This window comes from Puccinia triticina, chromosome 14A (assembly GCF_026914185.1).
Source record: "Puccinia triticina chromosome 14A, complete sequence".
Lineage (NCBI taxonomy): Eukaryota > Fungi > Basidiomycota > Pucciniomycetes > Pucciniales > Pucciniaceae > Puccinia > Puccinia triticina.
In genome coordinates this window covers 1,870,381-1,888,090 of record NC_070571.1, presented here as the reverse complement: position 1 = coordinate 1,888,090, position 17,710 = coordinate 1,870,381, and the positions used below count along the sequence as shown (strand labels likewise).

The window sequence follows — 17,710 nt, the reverse complement described above, 5'->3', positions numbered from 1 at the left end:
GCTACGCTTCCGGTAAGTAGCCAGCCAAACCCATGGGACAGCCTGCGCTGGAGTAATGCCACCCTGCGCAGACGCGTCGCCCGCGCATCCCAAGTCGGGCATTTTGTTTGAGTAGTTTCCCGCAAATATCTATGTTCCTGGACCTTGTAGATAGTTATTTTACCCCTGTTCATATCTTCCCTGGAGGAGAGGGTTGCGATTATTCGAAGGGTTGGCCTGGATTTCAGTGCGATGGTATGGAAAGGGCAGACCTACAGGGATACACCGTCGGTAGGTAGCAACACTCAAACGCGGTTGCTCATAGTTGAGAGCTCGAGTCATATTTTGCGGAGGTTCACTTGTACCGGCTAAGGTCTATCAGTTGAAAGATTCCATCGCGCGCGTTAAGCCTATAGTTGCTCCTTTCTCCGAGCTTCCCGAGTTTCATTGTTACTGCCATGCCACGAATCCCAACGCGAACAACGCCTTACGACACACCCACTCGTCAGCACAGACATTTCAAAAATAAGCGCGACCAAGTCCTCCGAGCCCTGGGTGAGCCACATTGCACCAGTGCAGCATCCTTACTTTTTTTTCCTTTTTCTGTTTTTGATGTCTTGGCATGCCGCTTTTCGGCAGTCATACTCAGCTGTGAAATGTTGATTCCATCTCCTGCTGCTAACTCCGCAAAGGTCGATCATGTTACATCAATGGTTCACAATTCGCGATAATATGGGTCTCAGCGCGCGGAGAGACAGAGACCTACGCTTCTCCCGCTCTGCAAAGCCTCTTGCAGCCCGATCCCGGCCATCCCGGCCTCTTCTCACCTGAGATTCTACAAAGAGCCAAGGAAGCTGCATTGAAGGCTCCGCCTGAGCTCAAAGTGGCAGAAATATCCTTGGAGCACATCCGGAAGCCACAGTCTCGCGCTGACGCACCTCCTGCGGCCTCACCAGTTGGATCAGACTCTCGCAGCACATTATCGGCAAAAGGCGCGGGTTCTTCGTCATCCCCTAACCAACATGATCACGGATCACCAGGAACGGCGGAAGCGGAACTTTCGATTATTGAAAGCAAGGTAGAGGGGGATCAAGTGAATTACATGTTGCAGGATGACATCCTCTGCATTACATCGCAAACCGCTCTACCAGAGACCTCAAGGCTTCTCGAGCCTCTTCACGAAGAGACCATTACATCAGAATCAGAAGATCAAGAGCGCAATGAAAACATGATGCCCATCGAATGTCGACCGATTAAACCGCCGACTGATTCCCCAACCACGGTATCTTTCTCCAGCCCTCTTTCCATTGCAAGTTTCCTGGAAAACAAGTTTCGGCAACTTCAACAAAGTACATGCAAGCTCGTCTGCAAAGCTTGGATCAAGGTTGTTGAGCCGAAGAAGCAACGAAAGTGAGAAGAGTTTCGTCTTTGTTGAACCAGGCCCGGATCACTGACCAATTTCTACCACGTACAAAGGTTTCCATACCGAAGTGGAGAGACTAGTAAACCCGAGTGGTGGCCTCGAGGCGTAGTCCATCGCGAACCCGATCATCTCCTCAAGCCTGACAGAATCAAGTTGATGCTAGCTGTTCTAGGCGCGGGGAAGGTCCCAGTTGGCAGACTCGAACTTGCTTCCGCCGAGATGGCAGCATTCATCCCCCCAGACAAGATGGATATTCTCAGAGATATATATACCGTGGCAAAGGAGGAGGAACGGCTCAGAGCCACCTGGCCAGGTCGGTTATTTAAGACTTTCATTCAGGTCGTCATTGTTCAATTCTTGATCATAAGCTTGCTTCATCTTAACTTGAATCGTAGTCGGTGTCAACTTCGTACCATTCCAAGTGGAATTGAGTAACAATTTGTGCGAGGCGCCGTCGAAGTCATCCGGATCACCTCACACTAAGAATTCAGATATGTTGACTGCCTCTCCGACGACAATTCATTACTTGCCCAATGTTCAAACCGCGAGCGAACCCACTATCAGTTTCCTCGGCACAGCTCCATCAGACACACACCCTCACGAGACATGGAATCCAAACATGTTCCCCGGATGTCTGGGCAGCATTGAACCTCCATCGTTCACTCATGAAAAATCAAACGGCATCCTGCCCGGCGAATATAACGGGTATTCTTGGCCGACGAATTCCGATTTTTTTCACGAAAGCATGGTAGCCACTAATCAAACCAAGAGATGGGGGAGACCTGGGCAAAATGTTTTGGACAACATGGAATCGCTCAGCACTGGCAGTCAAGCTACCAGTGGATATAACTTCGCACCCACTCTTCAGTCTTCATTCAACAGCGAACTGATGGGTTCAAGTATGGAAAAAGGTTCGAGTAAAGAATCCACTTCCACCGAAGATCAACCATTTTTTCAGGAGTTTTCGACGCCAGAAAACAGCGGTTGGGAAAATGGCGGAATGTTTTTCGACAACGGGATCGGCATTGAATGCGCTCAGAACTTATGGAGAAATGTGACGATTCCTTCGACGACTTTCGAAACCTCTAAGATTCATTCAGAGGAGTCTTATTTACATTAGGGAATACACGATACATTTTCGTTGTGCAATTATCTCATTGCTTTTCAGTATCAACTCGTCTATATTTTCAAAAACTCTACAAGGAAAACAGATTGCTTCTTTGATTTGGTTCTTTAGTGTAATAATTCAGTACCCCGCAGTGTTCCAAAAACCTATGTACATTCTCTTCAGATGAATTGAACTATGTAGCTCACAGAGAAGCTTTTTTGTATTGGTCCCTGTTACTGTGTTCTTAAAAATTGGAGTGGCCTCTCTTAGTAAATAGTTAGGTGAGAAGAAACCAGCACACAATGACCCATCTACTCAAGCTAAGACTTGACTGAGAACACTTATTTAGGCCCATCTTACTATTGACTAGGGAGCCCTATATATCTATCTGTATATATATTCTATCTAAAACAAGTGAGATAATGTTTGCTGTCTATGAGCGACACACATCACCCGTGATTCTAATGGTCGAAATCCATTCGCACATGGTGCTCCAATAATTTGAATTCATCAGTGTGCTGTAACTAGCAATAAAGTTGAATTGATGCCTTATCATGATTTTTAGGACTAATATGATGATCTGGTGTGTTCTGGGCACCAAGTATTATTATTTTTTGCCGGCTGAGAGCCTGAACTGGGTGATCCTGACAAGACACTTAAACCAGTAGTAGTAGTAGATATTTATAAGAAAAACTAGTGATTGAATGATGGATGTGAGGGAGTGATAGCCTTGATTGTTGAAGTTTGATGACTTTGACTTCTGCCCAGACTATGGCTGAGTTGAGTTGAGGCAATTGGTCTTCTGGCGTGTAACATCTGACTGGGGTTGTTGATGGTTGTTTTTCAGATCCAACTCAGAGAGACACTTCCTGGTGAATATTCTAAAAGGACATTCAAGCCCACACATGTGAAATGGAACATGCCAGTGACATTTTATCCCACAGGTTCACAATTGAAATTTGTAAAACTTAGAGCCCATTTTAAGGTGTTTATGAACATTTTTTGCAAAAAAAATTAAGTTGCACTGATTGATCAGAAATACACAGTCATATAAAGCTAGCCATAATTTTTAAATCTTAGATTCATGCAATGGTGTGGTACCTGGAATGTCAGACATAATCTACAGTTCAAGATCAAGATGAAGCATGAAGATCTGGATGAAGACTCAATATGCACACAAAGATTTCACGATTCTCATTGATTATTGCTCATGTTGACTATATTCTCCTCCAATGTTTCTGTCTTTTGGTGTTGTGCTGCGGAGAGCTTGTCTGTAGATTGTGATATGTATTATGTTGAGCATGTCTGTGACATGCTTGCTGAAGTTGGATTTCAAACCTTGAGCTAGTGACCTCCTTTGGAGGTTGCTAAGCTCCCGGAGAGGCTTAGTTAAGCTTGGAGCCCAGATGATGGGGAGGATGGCAGCTGATGGTAGTCTTCTGATCCACAAAACACACCATCTTGATTCTCAAGATTACTAGAGTTCATAGTGGCTACACCACTGTACTTGAAGGGGCCTAGCCTTGGTGAAATCTAAAATAAAGTAAGGCCCCTTGGGAAGAGAAATTAATAGCCTCTATATGTGGTCACAATAAGAGGTTTGCTGTTTTTCTCATTTTTAACACAATGCACTTGTCAAAATATCCACAACACCATGAATATGAAAATAGAAGTTTTTGACACCATGATCATAAAGTTTTCAAATTCTTTGTGGGTTTACTACATCATCAATTGGATTATGAGACAAACAAAGGAGATCAAGAAAAGGCCAACTTCACTATACCTGGTGGTGTTGATGACCAACTTACCAAAAAATAATTACAATAAGAAAGTGCATGGGACAAAGCTGATCAAATTTCACAAATACAAGGGAATTTTCAATTTTATCTGTGCACATTTGAATCATAATTATCAAATCAAATTGACCTGCAGGCCCTCATATCTACATTAATGAACCTACAGAAATGAAAGATCAGGCACTTCTATCCATGGTGGCATAGATGACTAGCCTGAATTATCAGCTCTCATATTCTTCAAGCAATGATGGGCCATCTACGCTAAAATTGGTGCTAGTCTAGCCTGGTGTTAGCCCTTTTATGTGACACTATGGCGGTGCTATTGCTAGTGGTCAGAATTTCCCGCTAAAACTACTCAACAAAAAAGAAAGTGCAAAGTAAGCGCTAGCGGCTGTTTTCTGACAGCCACTAACACTACAATTTACTATGGATAGCGTTAGCGTAGAAAACAAGCTATGCTGATTGATAGCATAGCTTTTGTCTATGCTAATGCTGCCTGAGGACAAAACTGGGCAGAAACAGCCCAGGTTTGTCCCCGCGCACTTACAGGGATGAAACTGGGCAGAGATGACAGCCCGGTTTAGTTCCTGCATGTAGGCACCCAAACACAGGGAAAAAACTAGCCGCTTGTTTCTGCCTGTTTTCTCCTGCACTAGCATTGTGGGGATTTTATTACGCTAGGCTACTGGGAGTGGAAACAATTTTTTGGTGGCCGATCTGCTATGCTAACCATCAGTGTAGCAGATTGTTTTCTGCACTAATACTTTTTTTAGTGTTAGCGTAGATAAAAATGGTTTGCTATGGACTAGTTTTAACACCATAAAATCCCGCTACAGTTGAGTCCCTATTAACCCATATACCTATCAACCCATACTCCCCATCAACCCATATGCCTATTAGCCCATACTCCCTATTAACCCATGAGAGATTTGTCCACCGAAATTGCAAAAAGGCTGGTAAGCGCGACTTATTAACCCATTCCACCGAGGGGTATGAGTTAATAGAGACTCGACTGTAACACTGGATTAAAGGCCAAAAACAACTGCTGTTACACTGATGTGCAGCGCCCAAATGGTGTAGTGGCCCATTGTTGCTTGAAAAAACTTGTGTCCGCCACAAGAAAAACTTGCTGAACTGCTAGCAGTTGTCATGGGTGCTGCTGCTGCGGAACTGCTGTTCTAGCTCCATCCAAACACACATGAGCTTTTTCTGCCCAGCCACTGTGCAATGACGCTTGGTCAACAGTAAGCCTTGACAAAGGCATGTGCGATAAGCTGGCTGTTCCAAGGGACATTGGATTTGTCCCGTGGCGTAGGAGTGTAGCCCGGTAGCTGGGTTACAGCAATGTATGATTGCGGCCCAAGAATGAGGCACTCGGTCATGTTATCTGCCCGGCCCACAATAATCTCAAAACCCTCAGGCTCTGGCCATAAGTGTATCAAGAGGATGCAACATGCCCATTTGCCCCGTGTCTGGCGCGTGCAGATCAGCCTCACCGGAATCCACTGCAATTGCTCCTGGCCACTGGACGGGCTCGCGATCTTCGGTGATCCTGCATGAACTAAGAAACGTATCCTTGTTGCGACAAAAAGAAGGAGATGGCAGACGTGCAAGAACTGTACTGATGTCAACACAAAGGAAACATTGCTACTACCGAGCAACAACAAGTGGGAACAAGGATGGGGGGAAGGAGGGATGTTATCCAGGGAGTGTTTATGAGCAGATTGGGGAGGGAAGATAGATAGAGAAACGTGTGTGTGGTTGTACAAGATGACATATTGGGGAGAGAGAGTGTGTGTGTGTGGAAACAGCAGGAACCAAGACAACGGATGATCCGGAGGAATATGTATGGAGCAGAAAGATTAGAGTGGGCTGGGATAAGATATGTAAATAACCGAGCCGAACGAGATGGACATAGAACTCTTGTAAACAAATTGTCCTGCATAGGCATATGAATCTCTCTACATGTATACCTGCTTTTTTGGGTTTCAAGTCGAATGGATGTGTGGGTGTGGGCTTGACTGATGCTTGGTCGTTCTGGATGTTTTTCGTGGTCTATCTATACGTATATCTAGATGCATTGGGTATGTTCGTAGGGGTTTCCGTCATAGTCTATTTATGTTTGGCTTGTCGTTTCATGTTTGTTTGATTGATTTTTGATAAGGAAACTGAGATTGATAATTTTTCGGCGTTTTTAGATAGCTCGGGATTGCTTTCGTTGATGGCTTGACATTAACAGGAATACCTGAAAGATCAAAAATAGGCGAAGTGGAATCAAGACAAGAAACGTTGATATGTAAAGCATTGTAAACGCTTCATGCAGGAAAAAAGTGAGAAAAAACTACGCACTCGTAAGGAAATTGAAGAACCCTAAAAGTCTTGTTCGAGTCAAGACAGAAATATCGAAGAGAGGAACAAAATAAAAGGGCGATTGAATGGAAGAGAGGGTGTGGTGTTCAAGAAGAAGAGTTGATGACGAGGGTATCGTGGACGAGATTCAAGGCTTTGATTGAATCTTGTTTCGAGATCACGCAAGAGATATTAATCTCAGAAGCGCCTTGGCTGATCATTTCGATATTCACATTGCCTTCTGCCAGAGTACTAAACATAACATAAAAGAAGGAAGAATTCAGGGGTCAGGCAGAGGGGGTGGGAGGAGGGGATTGGCTAACCTGAACATCTTCCCAGCAATCCCGACCATGTTTTTCATCTTTCGACCGACCAGGGAGAGGATGGCCATTTGGTTGAGGACGGAGACCTCGCCGATATCTTTGAGTTCCTTGACGAGCCGATCGAAGCCCTTGAAGCGGTAGATCTCATTGACCATGATGGCCATACTGACGTGGACCTCGCTGGTGGAGATGAGGTCGACGGCGATGCCGAACTTGTCGAGGGTGCCGAAGATTCGGGCAAAAAAGCCGTGGGAGATGGTCTTCTGGTTGGAATGAATGTTGAGCACGACGATGTCTTCCTTGATGGTGATCGCCGTGGGTGCCTTGCTGTGAATCTCATCGGCTCCCCCAGTGATCTCGACTATCTTGGGCGAGGAGGGGATCGATCGATTGGGGTAGATCACCGTTCCAGGTCCTTGGGGATTCATGACGTTCTTGATCCGGATGGGGATCGAGGCTCGGATGACTTGTTCCATGGTGAAGGGATGGATGACCTCGGAACCGTAGTATGTTAACTCTGTGGGGGAATCGCCGGTCAATGCGTTGACCAGTTGAATGAACCAAAATAATTCCTCCTGACCTGCTGCTTCTTCGGGGGTGACTACACTGAGTAGGCGTGCTTTGGGAACTTTTCTTGGATCGGCAGTGAAGATGCCATCGACCTCTTTCCAAACCTGAAGCTCTGCCGCACCGAGACCTACGGCACACAGCGAGGCGCATAGATCGGTGTAGCCACGGCCGACCTGAGTCAAGAGTGATCCGGGTACGACGCCGAAGAATCCGGTGACGACCGGGATTCGATCTTCGCACTGCTTCAACCTCTCCCCGAGTCGTAAGGCCAAGCGGTCGTAGAATGGTTGCCTGAGTTGGCCGCCGGGGGACTGGTAGACCCCATCCGGATCGCCATCTGGGGCCTCAAATTCGATGCGCTCGACGATGTTATCCAGACAAACCAGTTCGACATCGAATCCCTATGTGGTCAAATTGTCTCGAGGTTGGTTCCAAGATATCTACTCGATTAACAAACTTGATCGGGAACAGCTTACCTGATCTGTTAAGTAGGCCGTCACCAGTCGACATGATAGCTTTTCGCCCACTCCGATGATCAAATCCTTTGATTTGGGAGAGATTTCTTCGAGGATCTATTTTATCAGGGAATAGAAGTTAGATTGGATTGTGAAAAAGTGAATAAAAAGAAGCCTGTTATTGACCTGAGTGGCTAGGAGTAAGCTACGTAGCCTTTCGCAGTCGTAGGCTATGTCATACTGGAGATCCGAGAGCAGGTTTTCGTTGGAGATCAGCTCGGAGGCGGCCTTGAGATGATCAGCCTTGAGGATTTCGATAGTTTTCTCGAATGGGCTGTTGTTGTTGTTGTTCTGTTCCTCGGCAGGCTGGTGAGTGGAGTCCCCCAGGGAGAGGTTGTTTATTCCTGGCGAGTGATGGCTGGTATACAAGCTGGGGGAGGTGAAGCCGTTGGCCGTCGAGTTGGTCCTGGAGAGTAGACGAGGGGTTGGGGAGCCGCGCCGGGCGAGGATTTGGGAGAGGATTGATGGGTTTGGTCCGGCGAGGGTGTTGGTGGTGTTCTGAGGGGGCGAGAAGGTGGCTTGAGAGGGGGAGTGCTGGATGCTGGCTGAGGATGTGTTTTCGAGTGCTTCTAAGGCAGCCTTGAGGAGCAGGTTAGTCGTCCCGGTGGATTTGGTATTCCCCGATCGGGCTGAACAGACGATTGCGACCCTGTGACCGGCATCGAGGGTAGAGCTGTGACGGGGAGGATGTATTTTTTTTGTCAGTAGGTAGAGCGGTGCCAGCTGGTAGGGGTTTTTTTTTTTTTTTTTTTTGCTGCTTACGGCAAGATTTGAGTGGCGACGTTGGCCAGGAACTTTCCGACGCTCGTTCCGCCGTACTTCTGGATGACCCATGCTGGCTGGTGGTCGTTGGTGGGGGGTGGGTTGGCTCGTCTGGTCATGATGGTTCTTGGGTTCGTCAGAGGTGGTCGTTCTTGGCGGCTGTTCCCATTGGGGAGTTGGGTGATAATTTTCTGTTTGTTTTTATTTTCTTTCCGGATCGGATGTTTATGTAACTGAAACTCCCCCGGCCGGCGCTGTGGTGCGCCGGTCCGTCACATGTACAAATGTAAATCCCGACCTCGAGACTCTTCATCTTATCTTGGATTTTATTTTATTTTACTAGAAATTTAGACTTTGCACAGATTCTTTTGAAAGGTCAGACCTCAAACATTCCAGCTGAGCAGTAATCACAGTAGGTGGGGCCTTTCTGGAGTGGCGTGGTCTTGTAGTGTTGCAGGCCTCCGGTGCAGCGGGCGTAGTCAGAGAGACTACGGGGAGAGGCTTGAGAATGATCCCTGAGCTTCCGAGTCTCAAGGCTTGATGCCAGCGACCGCCAGGGTGGCCAGCGACGCTTCCCCAGGAGTACATAGTGGGCTCCCAGTCCCTCCCAGTCCCATCCTTCCCTCATTCTCATGCACGATTCTTGATCCCAACATATGTACCATAACAATCAACTGCTGCTAAATGCAATCGATACTTTCTCTTCATCCCGCAACTTACTTCTTCAAACTCCTACTGATCCAGGCTATTGTGCAAAGCCTATTGATCGCACTCATACCCAACGTTAACGCGCAGGCTCTTCAAGTCTCCTCTGGCCGGAGAACGCCGGGCCTTTCGCACTTGTTGTACGCCCGCCGCCCAGCCGATCCGCGTGAGTCAGCCTGCTCGAGTTTCTGAATCACAGCAGAGTTTGATGAAAAAAATCTCAGCGGGAGGGCCGCAACCACCTCCACCACCGCCGCCGCCGCCGCCGCCGCCGCCGCCGCCGGTTGACAACAGCCCACTCCAACCGTACGAATGCGACCGGAAACCACTGAGTCCTGAAACCTGGAAAGAACTCAGACTTGATGACTACCTTAGAAATTACCCGGGCGGACTGGAAGTAAACCTGACGGTCAGTTCACAGAATCCTATCTATCCTCTCCTCTGCTCCAAACTCATCCGAGCTATCTTCCCCCAGGTGTTTGCCGCTCAAAATAGCGCCCTCAACTTTGAATGCGGCTTGAATCTGTTTTGCTCAGCCGGTCAGGTAATCTCCTTTTCGGCTTTGAATCCTCACTTTGTTCTAGCTATTAAATTCACGCTCCTTCTGATTTCTCAATCAGCTCTGTTCTCCTATCAGCGGCAGGGCGTGGTGGGTGCTAGCGGCTGCAGAGCAATATACCATGTATCATAATTCCCTCTACACTGCCATCGCCTTCGCGGCCGGTCAAACAAAAGGTAAGTCACGCCCAGACCAGCCGAGCGGGTTTTTCTATTTTATTTTATCTGTGGCTGATGAAAGAGCCCGTTCGATTCAGCCATTGGAGCCGAGCTTGTGAATGACTTGTGAGTGATCTCACAAGACAGATAATATCTTGCCACCTCTGATCATTCAACAAACTATTCAATTCTTCCAGGTACAAGCAAGATGCCAAAAGGAAATTTCAACTGTTCCATCAAATTTCAATGATACTCACCATGGTCATGTCTGTCGTGGCCATCATAGCCGGCATAGTAAGTACCCACTTGACCACAAATGAAATATTCACCGGCATGTTAACGACATTGTCAAGGTTTTTATGGCCGCTGCTTCTCTGACGCCTTTTGCGGTGGCGGCTGCCGCTGGTGCAGTCATTGCAATCGCACAAGTCACGATGGTAATGAAAGCACAAGCCCAAGAGCTTAAAGCCGGCAGACAAGACACATTCACCAAGGTACATAAGCGCAATCTTTGTGGAAAGATTCAACTCACGAAACCCAACTGAATTTCGTACTTTGACTTGTAGTGGGCTCATTATGAAGATCAAATTGCACACTGGCAAGCAAATGCCCAAACAAAGATTGGTGAGAGAATGAAGGAATTCATCGAATCTCCTGTTAGTAGCCCCAAAGGCCTGCTCGGAGCCTTGGCGGGGGGCGATTACTGTCGTAACAACCAAAAACTGGATTCAAATGACTTGGAACAAAAATTGTCTCGGATTCTTACCATCCGAATGGCCGGTCAGATACTTCGGGCAAAGGTGAGTCACTGGAATGACGTACCACCTCGGCATATTTCCATGTCTCTCATATTGACCATTTTGAATTGTAGAACGGATTTGTTACAATTAATGTAAGTGCACATATCAGTAGTGCGTAGGTGTGGGAAGGCCTCCGAAATTAATGTGGTTTTGTAGTCGGACCGCTGCAGACAAAATGGACCCAATGGAGCTTTTTCCCTCGACGATGGCTGGTTGAGTTATTGCGACAGGCCAGACGGCACGTGAGTATAGATCTTTATTTTTCTTCTGGTGGAAGGATTCATCGGATAATTTTGCGCTGACTGATTGGACTTTGTGGCGGCAGAATGATGAACGTAATCTACAACGACCATGGTGATTCTGGAAATAAATTTTACAATGCTAAACTGTTGGTTGAAAAGTACCAGATAACAGCGGAGTTTATCACCAAGCAGGCAGTAGAATGCTCCAAGCTGGGCAAAGGGCCCGATTATGATCCATACGCAGACGGGTGAGTTGACTTGCTAGAAACTTAAAGATGGGTACCCAAGAAAGACACTGATTGGGTTGTGATGGGATCGATGGCCTTCCATAGAACCAATTTGTCGATGGACGAAAACGCGCCCTGTTTGATTAATTTACCAGTCTGCGACACTAGCGCTCACGGTAAGAGCACTCGAGCCAGATACCTTACCTCCATTTGCACCTGCTGACACAATGGAACTTGGCCTCTACGCAGTTGTTCACAAGAAGCGAAAACACACAACTACTCCCAAGGCATGCCAAGCAGGCGGAATGGCTTTCTAGCTCTGATGGAACCCATTCCTTGCAAAACCCGTCCGAAAATCCTCCGACTCACTTTCACTAAAACTCAAGGGACGAGTTGAAACACATAAACAACCAGTAATTCCCAAAAACCCTGCAACAGTCAAAAATTACCAGCTAAATTCTCCACTCATTGCTCAAGTTACATCTTTCATTCCTGTAAAATTGTACATAATTCTCTTGCACCAAAGCCTACCGCACAGACAATACTCCATCTCTCTCACACGGCTCGTGCCACAAGAAAATCGTTTCCATGCCCAATTTCGTGGTATCTTGGTTGTTAGCCATATGCTTTCATGTCTCGTCATTTTTGTCATATTCATCATGGAAATACTCAATGTAAAAAGTGGACATTTCGATTGCCATCCATCTGGAGATGCTGTTGTGTATTCCACATAATTTGTGATCTTGAAAAGTCAATGACGACTAATTTAAATCGAAGGATGATCTACATAAAAGTTTTCTTCTTCCGGGCTGGCTGAGCTGTACATAAGAGATGAAGCAGATTGTGAGAAAGAAGGGATTGCGTGGATGGACACGCGCAGTCGGTTATGTATCAGAGGAATCCGGCATGCACAGTTCGACCGTCCCGACTCTCCCCACCGCGATCCAGTTCCGCTCGGGCTGGCCAGTCCAACTCCAACGACAACAGATAAATACATCAATACATAGACAAACACTGCTCTCTTGTTTATCAGCGAAGGACCAGCAGGAAAACGAGGAGCGACAGACGAATTCGACTCTGTGATCAAAACTCTCAAGTAAATCGATTTAACACAGGTTGGTCTCGCCCCCTTTGATCAGATTCATCTTAACCCCGGAACTTGGTTGACCTGTCTCCTTTTCCTTTGCCTGTGTACGCTGCCTTTCAGTTTACAAGCCCGAGGACACGCTTTCTCTTACATAAATATATCCTCTCATCTTCGTCTCAAAAGAAACCACACCGGGACTACTATCCAGCCGAGCCGCTTTCGCTCTCCCGGGCCACTGCGAGATACACATACGTCTTCACTTCACCCTCTTCCCAGTTTGCGCATCAAGACTTTAGACGACAGAACTCAACATCTTCACTCTGACAGCATGGGAATCGAACCATCACCACACTCCTCGATACGCCGAAAGACGAAAGGAAGTTCGATTGGAGGAATCAATGGGCTCGATAGCCATGGCCCAAGCAGTAACCATCGCCAGTCGCTGGCCTTCGAACTAGCAGCAGCCATGGAACCAGAGGAAAACGATCAAGCGAGTATTCTTGAGCAGCTAGGTCTCGGTGATGATGACGATGAAGGGCTAGGAGAAGACCAAGATGAGGTTGACGATGAAGCGGACGACCAAGAGGATACGATCTATGAAGAGGAAGAATATCCTGGTCCAGATCGATTCGACCCAAGCGATGACCAGTCATCCTTGCAGTTCCTCGAACCCCAACGACTCCGACTCCAACCTAGCCGGTCAACCATCGGATCGACCAGCAAGCGCTACTCAGGCGCGTCCACCTTTGGCTCCTCGTGCTCTCCACGTAAATCATCAATTCGAGAGCCCAGTCTGTCGACCCCCATGAGGACCCTTGGAAGAGAGCTCTCTCGCTCAACTCTGAACACGATCGATCCGACTTCACCTTCAAACATCTTTGATGAATCGGGTCACCCCATCGATCCTCAACACGAAGACCCCTCTCAGATCGAAGATGACGAAGAAGCTGGGATCTTTGGGTCGCGGAGGTCACCAGAAGATCTTGAGCCATCCGAGGACGAAGATGCGGAAATACTACAAGCCGGTCTGGAATCGACTGCCAAATTTTTGAACCTCTTGAAACAGTCTAATACCGATTGTCCAGCATCAATGCTCACCCCCAAAGCACCCGATAGCCAACAGCCTCAAGCCCTGAGCCCATCCACACCAACAACACCAACGAGGACGAGGGCGATGGATGAGAGTCGTCAGACAGACAGACAGCCAGTAGTCGAAAAGATGATCACAGATATCGTCCGTACCATGACCGAGCAAGTCCGAGACCGCGAATCACAAATCCGCGAGCTCAAGGAAATCGAAATCGCGCTCTCGAGAACGGACAGAAGGTTTTTGGCCGACCTGGAAGAGCTGCCGGATCTGTTCGAAGAGCGAGACTTCAGAAATTCGACGATCTTGGGCAAGTCTCTGGTCACCCAACCGGACCATCCCTCATCATCGAGGGATGGATCACCCAAGCCGCTCGACGATTTAGAGCAGCTCGATCCACACGATCACGAGCACGTCGAAGTGGATGAGGTTGATTTGGAGGATGAACTGGAGGGCGGACGCTTGACGCCGACCGGTGGTGGTGGTGCGCGGGACGAGAAGCGAAGCTCGTTCCAGACCGACTCGCTGACCGATCTATCCCATCAAGGCCGAGGCACGACGAAGAAGGTCGACGAGAAGCGGTCGATGGAAAACTTGGGCGAACTCAAGCTGATCACCAGCAGCCTGATCCACTCCCTAAACCAGATCCACGAACACACTCAGATCAGCAGACAGACCCAGATCGAAATCGTCCGCAAGCTCAAGGGCGTCAAGGGCCTCGTCGCTAACTGGAAAACCGACTTCGACTCGATCCAGAACTCGATCGACTTTATCTCCAATTGGGAGCTCGATCAGTTCAGGGGTCCCAATGATTCCCAAGAAACACCCCTCAGAAATTGTCGTCGGGAAAAGATCAGAGGGATCTTTGAAGTCCAAGTCAAATTGGTCAGTCCCACTCTTCCGCTAATCCCATCTGCTTTTCTTTTTGTGTGTGCCCATGCTTATTTTTTTCTCTTGATTGGATTCCAGGCGACATCGGAGGTGGAAAAACTCCTGGACGACGCCTTCGCCAATGCATCCGTTTTGCTTCAACAACCACACCCTACTGCCCCTTCGCTCATCAACTAATCCTCGTCTTCTCTCCCGTCTTTTCGTTGTTGTTTTTCGATTGCTTGGTGTTCTCATCGCCATTTTTTTTTGCTCTATCTGATTTGGTCTCTCATTCCTCCTGATCATCGCGATCGTGATTATTTATCTTTTGATCTGCTTCTTTCTCATCCAGCCTTGTCGTCATTTTTGTCTATCCAATAGTCTGTTCACTTCCCATATCTCTTTCTCTCTCTCTCTCCAATCTTTCTGTCATCAGTAATTCTTCACATGCTTTTGTCTCGATTTCCTATTTCTTTGATGTTACAGATCAATCTCTTCGTTTAAGGTCTTCATTGAATACACATTCTAGTGGAATTCAATATATGGATTGACTCTTTGCATCTTTTCCCCCACCTTTGTGTTGTTGTTTTGTTGTGTTTCAAAATAAATGGTTGGTCTGTGATCTTTACTTTGGACGGTCCATGATCTAAATACAAATAGACATTTTGAAGAAAGACCCAAAAAGAGTTTCACGGTTTTTACTCCAGTTGTTCTAGACGCTCCGCTATCGCCCTTTTTTTCCTGTCTTGTAAAATCTCTGAAGGCTGCACGATCACGATAGCGGCACACATTTGCTTCATTTTCAACACATTCCCTTTATAAAACACGATGTCTGAGTGCAAGCAAACAATAGCAAACGATGGATACATATTTTGGGATTATATAAGAATCGTATTTCATTCTGAATCCTTGATCTAGATCTATCACACATTCTATTATAGCTGCTTTCGTTTTCAAACCATCCCTGCGTCTTCATGGCTGGGATTCCTTGGATGACTCAAACTGCCTGATTGTGATGGCCAGCAGACCCTTTCTGGCTTGCTTGAGTTGGGCTGAGCCACCTCGGCCTTTTCTGGATCTACTGCTCGTACAACTTTGCTCACTGGTGGAGGCGCTTGGGTAAACAGCTTGGGTGACTTGCTCGGAACGTCGGTGTCTTGCCCTTCGCTCAGCTTCCAATATCGAGCCAGCTTCATTACGGCATAAATGGCCACCGCAAGTAGAGAGCCCAGCGTGGGCCCGATCCTGTTGCACATTAAAAAAGCTTAATCTTCGCCAGCTTATTCTGCCTCTTACCTTCTTTGGCATCACGGTTTCGAAGACTTCAGTGATTAAAATTACTTACCAGTAGATCCAATGTTCCGACGAAAACCCAGAAATAACTGCAGGTCCAAACGACCTCGCAGTATTCATACTAGCTCCAGTGTAGACAAGAGCCTAGAAAGACGATCATTTCATGGTATGAGGATTCGAAAATGTCAGCTTGCACTCCTGGTCTTGCTAAGTTTTGAAAAAAAAAGATCATGAATCATCCCAGGGGATATGGGCAGTAACTAACGAATAAGTGACCTGCAAAAAGAGTTATTCCAATACCCACGGGGGCCAAAAACGTGGCCTTATGTTTTTCAACCGCCAAGAATAGAACCGAAAGTACCAGACCACAAGTTATGAAAACTTCGATAAACAAGCCTTGGACTTGACTTGTCCCGGCACCGAGAGTGGTTGAGACGGCCAATGGACCAGGCAAGAGACCCTGCAGAACCGCCGAGGCAGCTAACAAACAATTCCGAAAACAAATGTGTTTTAATCGAGCAGTTCGTGTCAAGGTGGACTAACCGCAATCATACGACTCACCCATCGAGGCCAAGAGCTGGGCGGTTGTGTAAAGCACAAACCTCACAGGGCTGATTATTCGTATCAGCAACAAGGCAAGAGATACGTTGCTGTTTCGATTGGACGCAAATCCGCGATAAACAGATAGTGATAAGAAATAAGGTTCAAGAAAGATAAGTGTCACAAGAAAACTTGGAATGGATCGGTTGGCCAAGGAAATGACTTTTATTTCCTGTCAATTAGAGCAAAGGAACCCCAGACTCACGGATTGAAAGCCGCACCAGTAGCACGAAAAAATATCCAGCAAGAAAACAGCAAGCTCAGACCCATGGAAGTGGATACATACATCAATAACTTTAGAGTTTTTTTATTTGTTAAGAAACGAAAAAGCAAAATCAGTCAAGTGTAAAGTCAACTAATGAACTGCATTCCTGGCGGTTTTTCCGTTTTCCTTGCATACTCTTGTAAAAAGGGATAGCGCACGTTGAGGTTTGGGACAGAACTGTTTCCGACAGTTGCGATTGAATTGTCGGTATTGGATGTTTTGCCAGCCTGGAAAGAGTTTTTGGTCCGGGAAATGTGAGTTGATACGAAAATTGAAGGGTTATCGATGGTACAAAGCCCCAAAGGGAAGCAAATGTCGAACAAAACCGGCAAAGATGCGTGCTTCTACTATCTGGATGGAAAATTTTGACTAACTTGAATGCCGCCCAAACCGACGAGTAAAAAGACGAAGGTGCCCATAAACTCGCCGATAGCTGCAATCAAATCCATCCTAGAAAAAAAACATCGTCGAAGTTAGCATCCAGGATTTTCAGGGCTCCAAATCCTAAGAAAGACACAAGTCACTCAACTTAAACTGTGAGAACATGTGTGGTTCCGCAAAAGACCTGAAATATTGGCCCATGGAGGATGCTGGTCTACCCTGGCCTTGCGTTTTTCTAAGATTGTCAGCTTCGATCAGCATAGTGCTTGGACTTGGCAAGTGAGCCATTGGAGAGTTTGATCGCAATCGAAGTTTCTGATCGCTCGTGATGAGAGCAGTTCCCTAATGCTTGTTTTCTGTAGTCAAGAGTGACTCTTATTCTACTACAACAGTGTTACTATTTTTCGTGTTAGGGTCTCCATAACAGGAACTGGCTTGAATCAGATTGGATGAATGCTTACTGTCTATCGATGGCAACTTCTTGCTATCTTACTTATATTTTATGTTGCAAGTATGGACAATTGATGCCGTGAAGCAGGATGATGAGTGACTGAGGTGTAAGAGGGGCGTTGAGGGACGTTGCCCTTGGAAGGTTCAACGGTTGATTGCTT

General features: G+C 46.8%; 5 protein-coding genes across 5 annotated transcripts; 3 read left to right on the top strand and 2 right to left on the bottom strand.

Moving 5' to 3' along the window:
* Window positions 1-437: 437 nt before the first annotated feature.
* PtA15_14A155 (uncharacterized protein) lies at window positions 438-2,522 on the top strand (the record flags this gene model as incomplete). The annotated part of the gene is made up of 4 exons (XM_053162842.1): window positions 438-534; window positions 672-1,389; window positions 1,456-1,715; window positions 1,798-2,522. The coding sequence occupies 4 exons, from the start codon at window positions 438-440 to the stop codon at window positions 2,520-2,522; spliced, it is 1,800 nt and encodes a 599-aa protein (XP_053026828.1).
* A 4,240-nt stretch (window positions 2,523-6,762) lies between these two features.
* On the bottom strand, window positions 6,763-8,944 carry PtA15_14A154 (uncharacterized protein; the record flags this gene model as incomplete). Its single annotated transcript, XM_053162841.1, has 5 exons — window positions 6,763-6,907; window positions 6,979-7,949; window positions 8,025-8,120; window positions 8,190-8,736; window positions 8,826-8,944. The coding sequence occupies 5 exons, from the start codon at window positions 8,942-8,944 to the stop codon at window positions 6,763-6,765; spliced, it is 1,878 nt and encodes a 625-aa protein (XP_053026827.1).
* A 565-nt stretch (window positions 8,945-9,509) lies between these two features.
* PtA15_14A153 (uncharacterized protein) lies at window positions 9,510-11,833 on the top strand (the record flags this gene model as incomplete). The annotated part of the gene is made up of 13 exons (XM_053162840.1): window positions 9,510-9,700; window positions 9,825-9,939; window positions 10,006-10,074; window positions 10,151-10,265; window positions 10,346-10,373; window positions 10,445-10,541; window positions 10,601-10,741; window positions 10,814-11,047; window positions 11,119-11,139; window positions 11,204-11,289; window positions 11,373-11,537; window positions 11,622-11,692; window positions 11,766-11,833. 13 exons carry the CDS (start codon window positions 9,510-9,512, stop codon window positions 11,831-11,833), a joined length of 1,401 nt encoding a protein of 466 aa, XP_053026826.1.
* A 1,098-nt stretch (window positions 11,834-12,931) lies between these two features.
* On the top strand, window positions 12,932-14,758 carry PtA15_14A152 (uncharacterized protein; the record flags this gene model as incomplete). The annotated part of the gene is made up of 3 exons (XM_053162839.1): window positions 12,932-13,115; window positions 13,227-14,575; window positions 14,660-14,758. The coding sequence occupies 3 exons, from the start codon at window positions 12,932-12,934 to the stop codon at window positions 14,756-14,758; spliced, it is 1,632 nt and encodes a 543-aa protein (XP_053026825.1).
* Window positions 14,759-15,513: 755 nt separating this feature from the next.
* Window positions 15,514-17,387, bottom strand: PtA15_14A151 (uncharacterized protein; the record flags this gene model as incomplete). Its single annotated transcript, XM_053162838.1, has 8 exons — window positions 15,514-15,805; window positions 15,906-15,997; window positions 16,119-16,333; window positions 16,415-16,503; window positions 16,659-16,747; window positions 16,877-16,945; window positions 17,093-17,168; window positions 17,248-17,387. The coding sequence occupies 8 exons, from the start codon at window positions 17,385-17,387 to the stop codon at window positions 15,514-15,516; spliced, it is 1,062 nt and encodes a 353-aa protein (XP_053026824.1).
* Window positions 17,388-17,710: the final 323 nt, after the last annotated feature.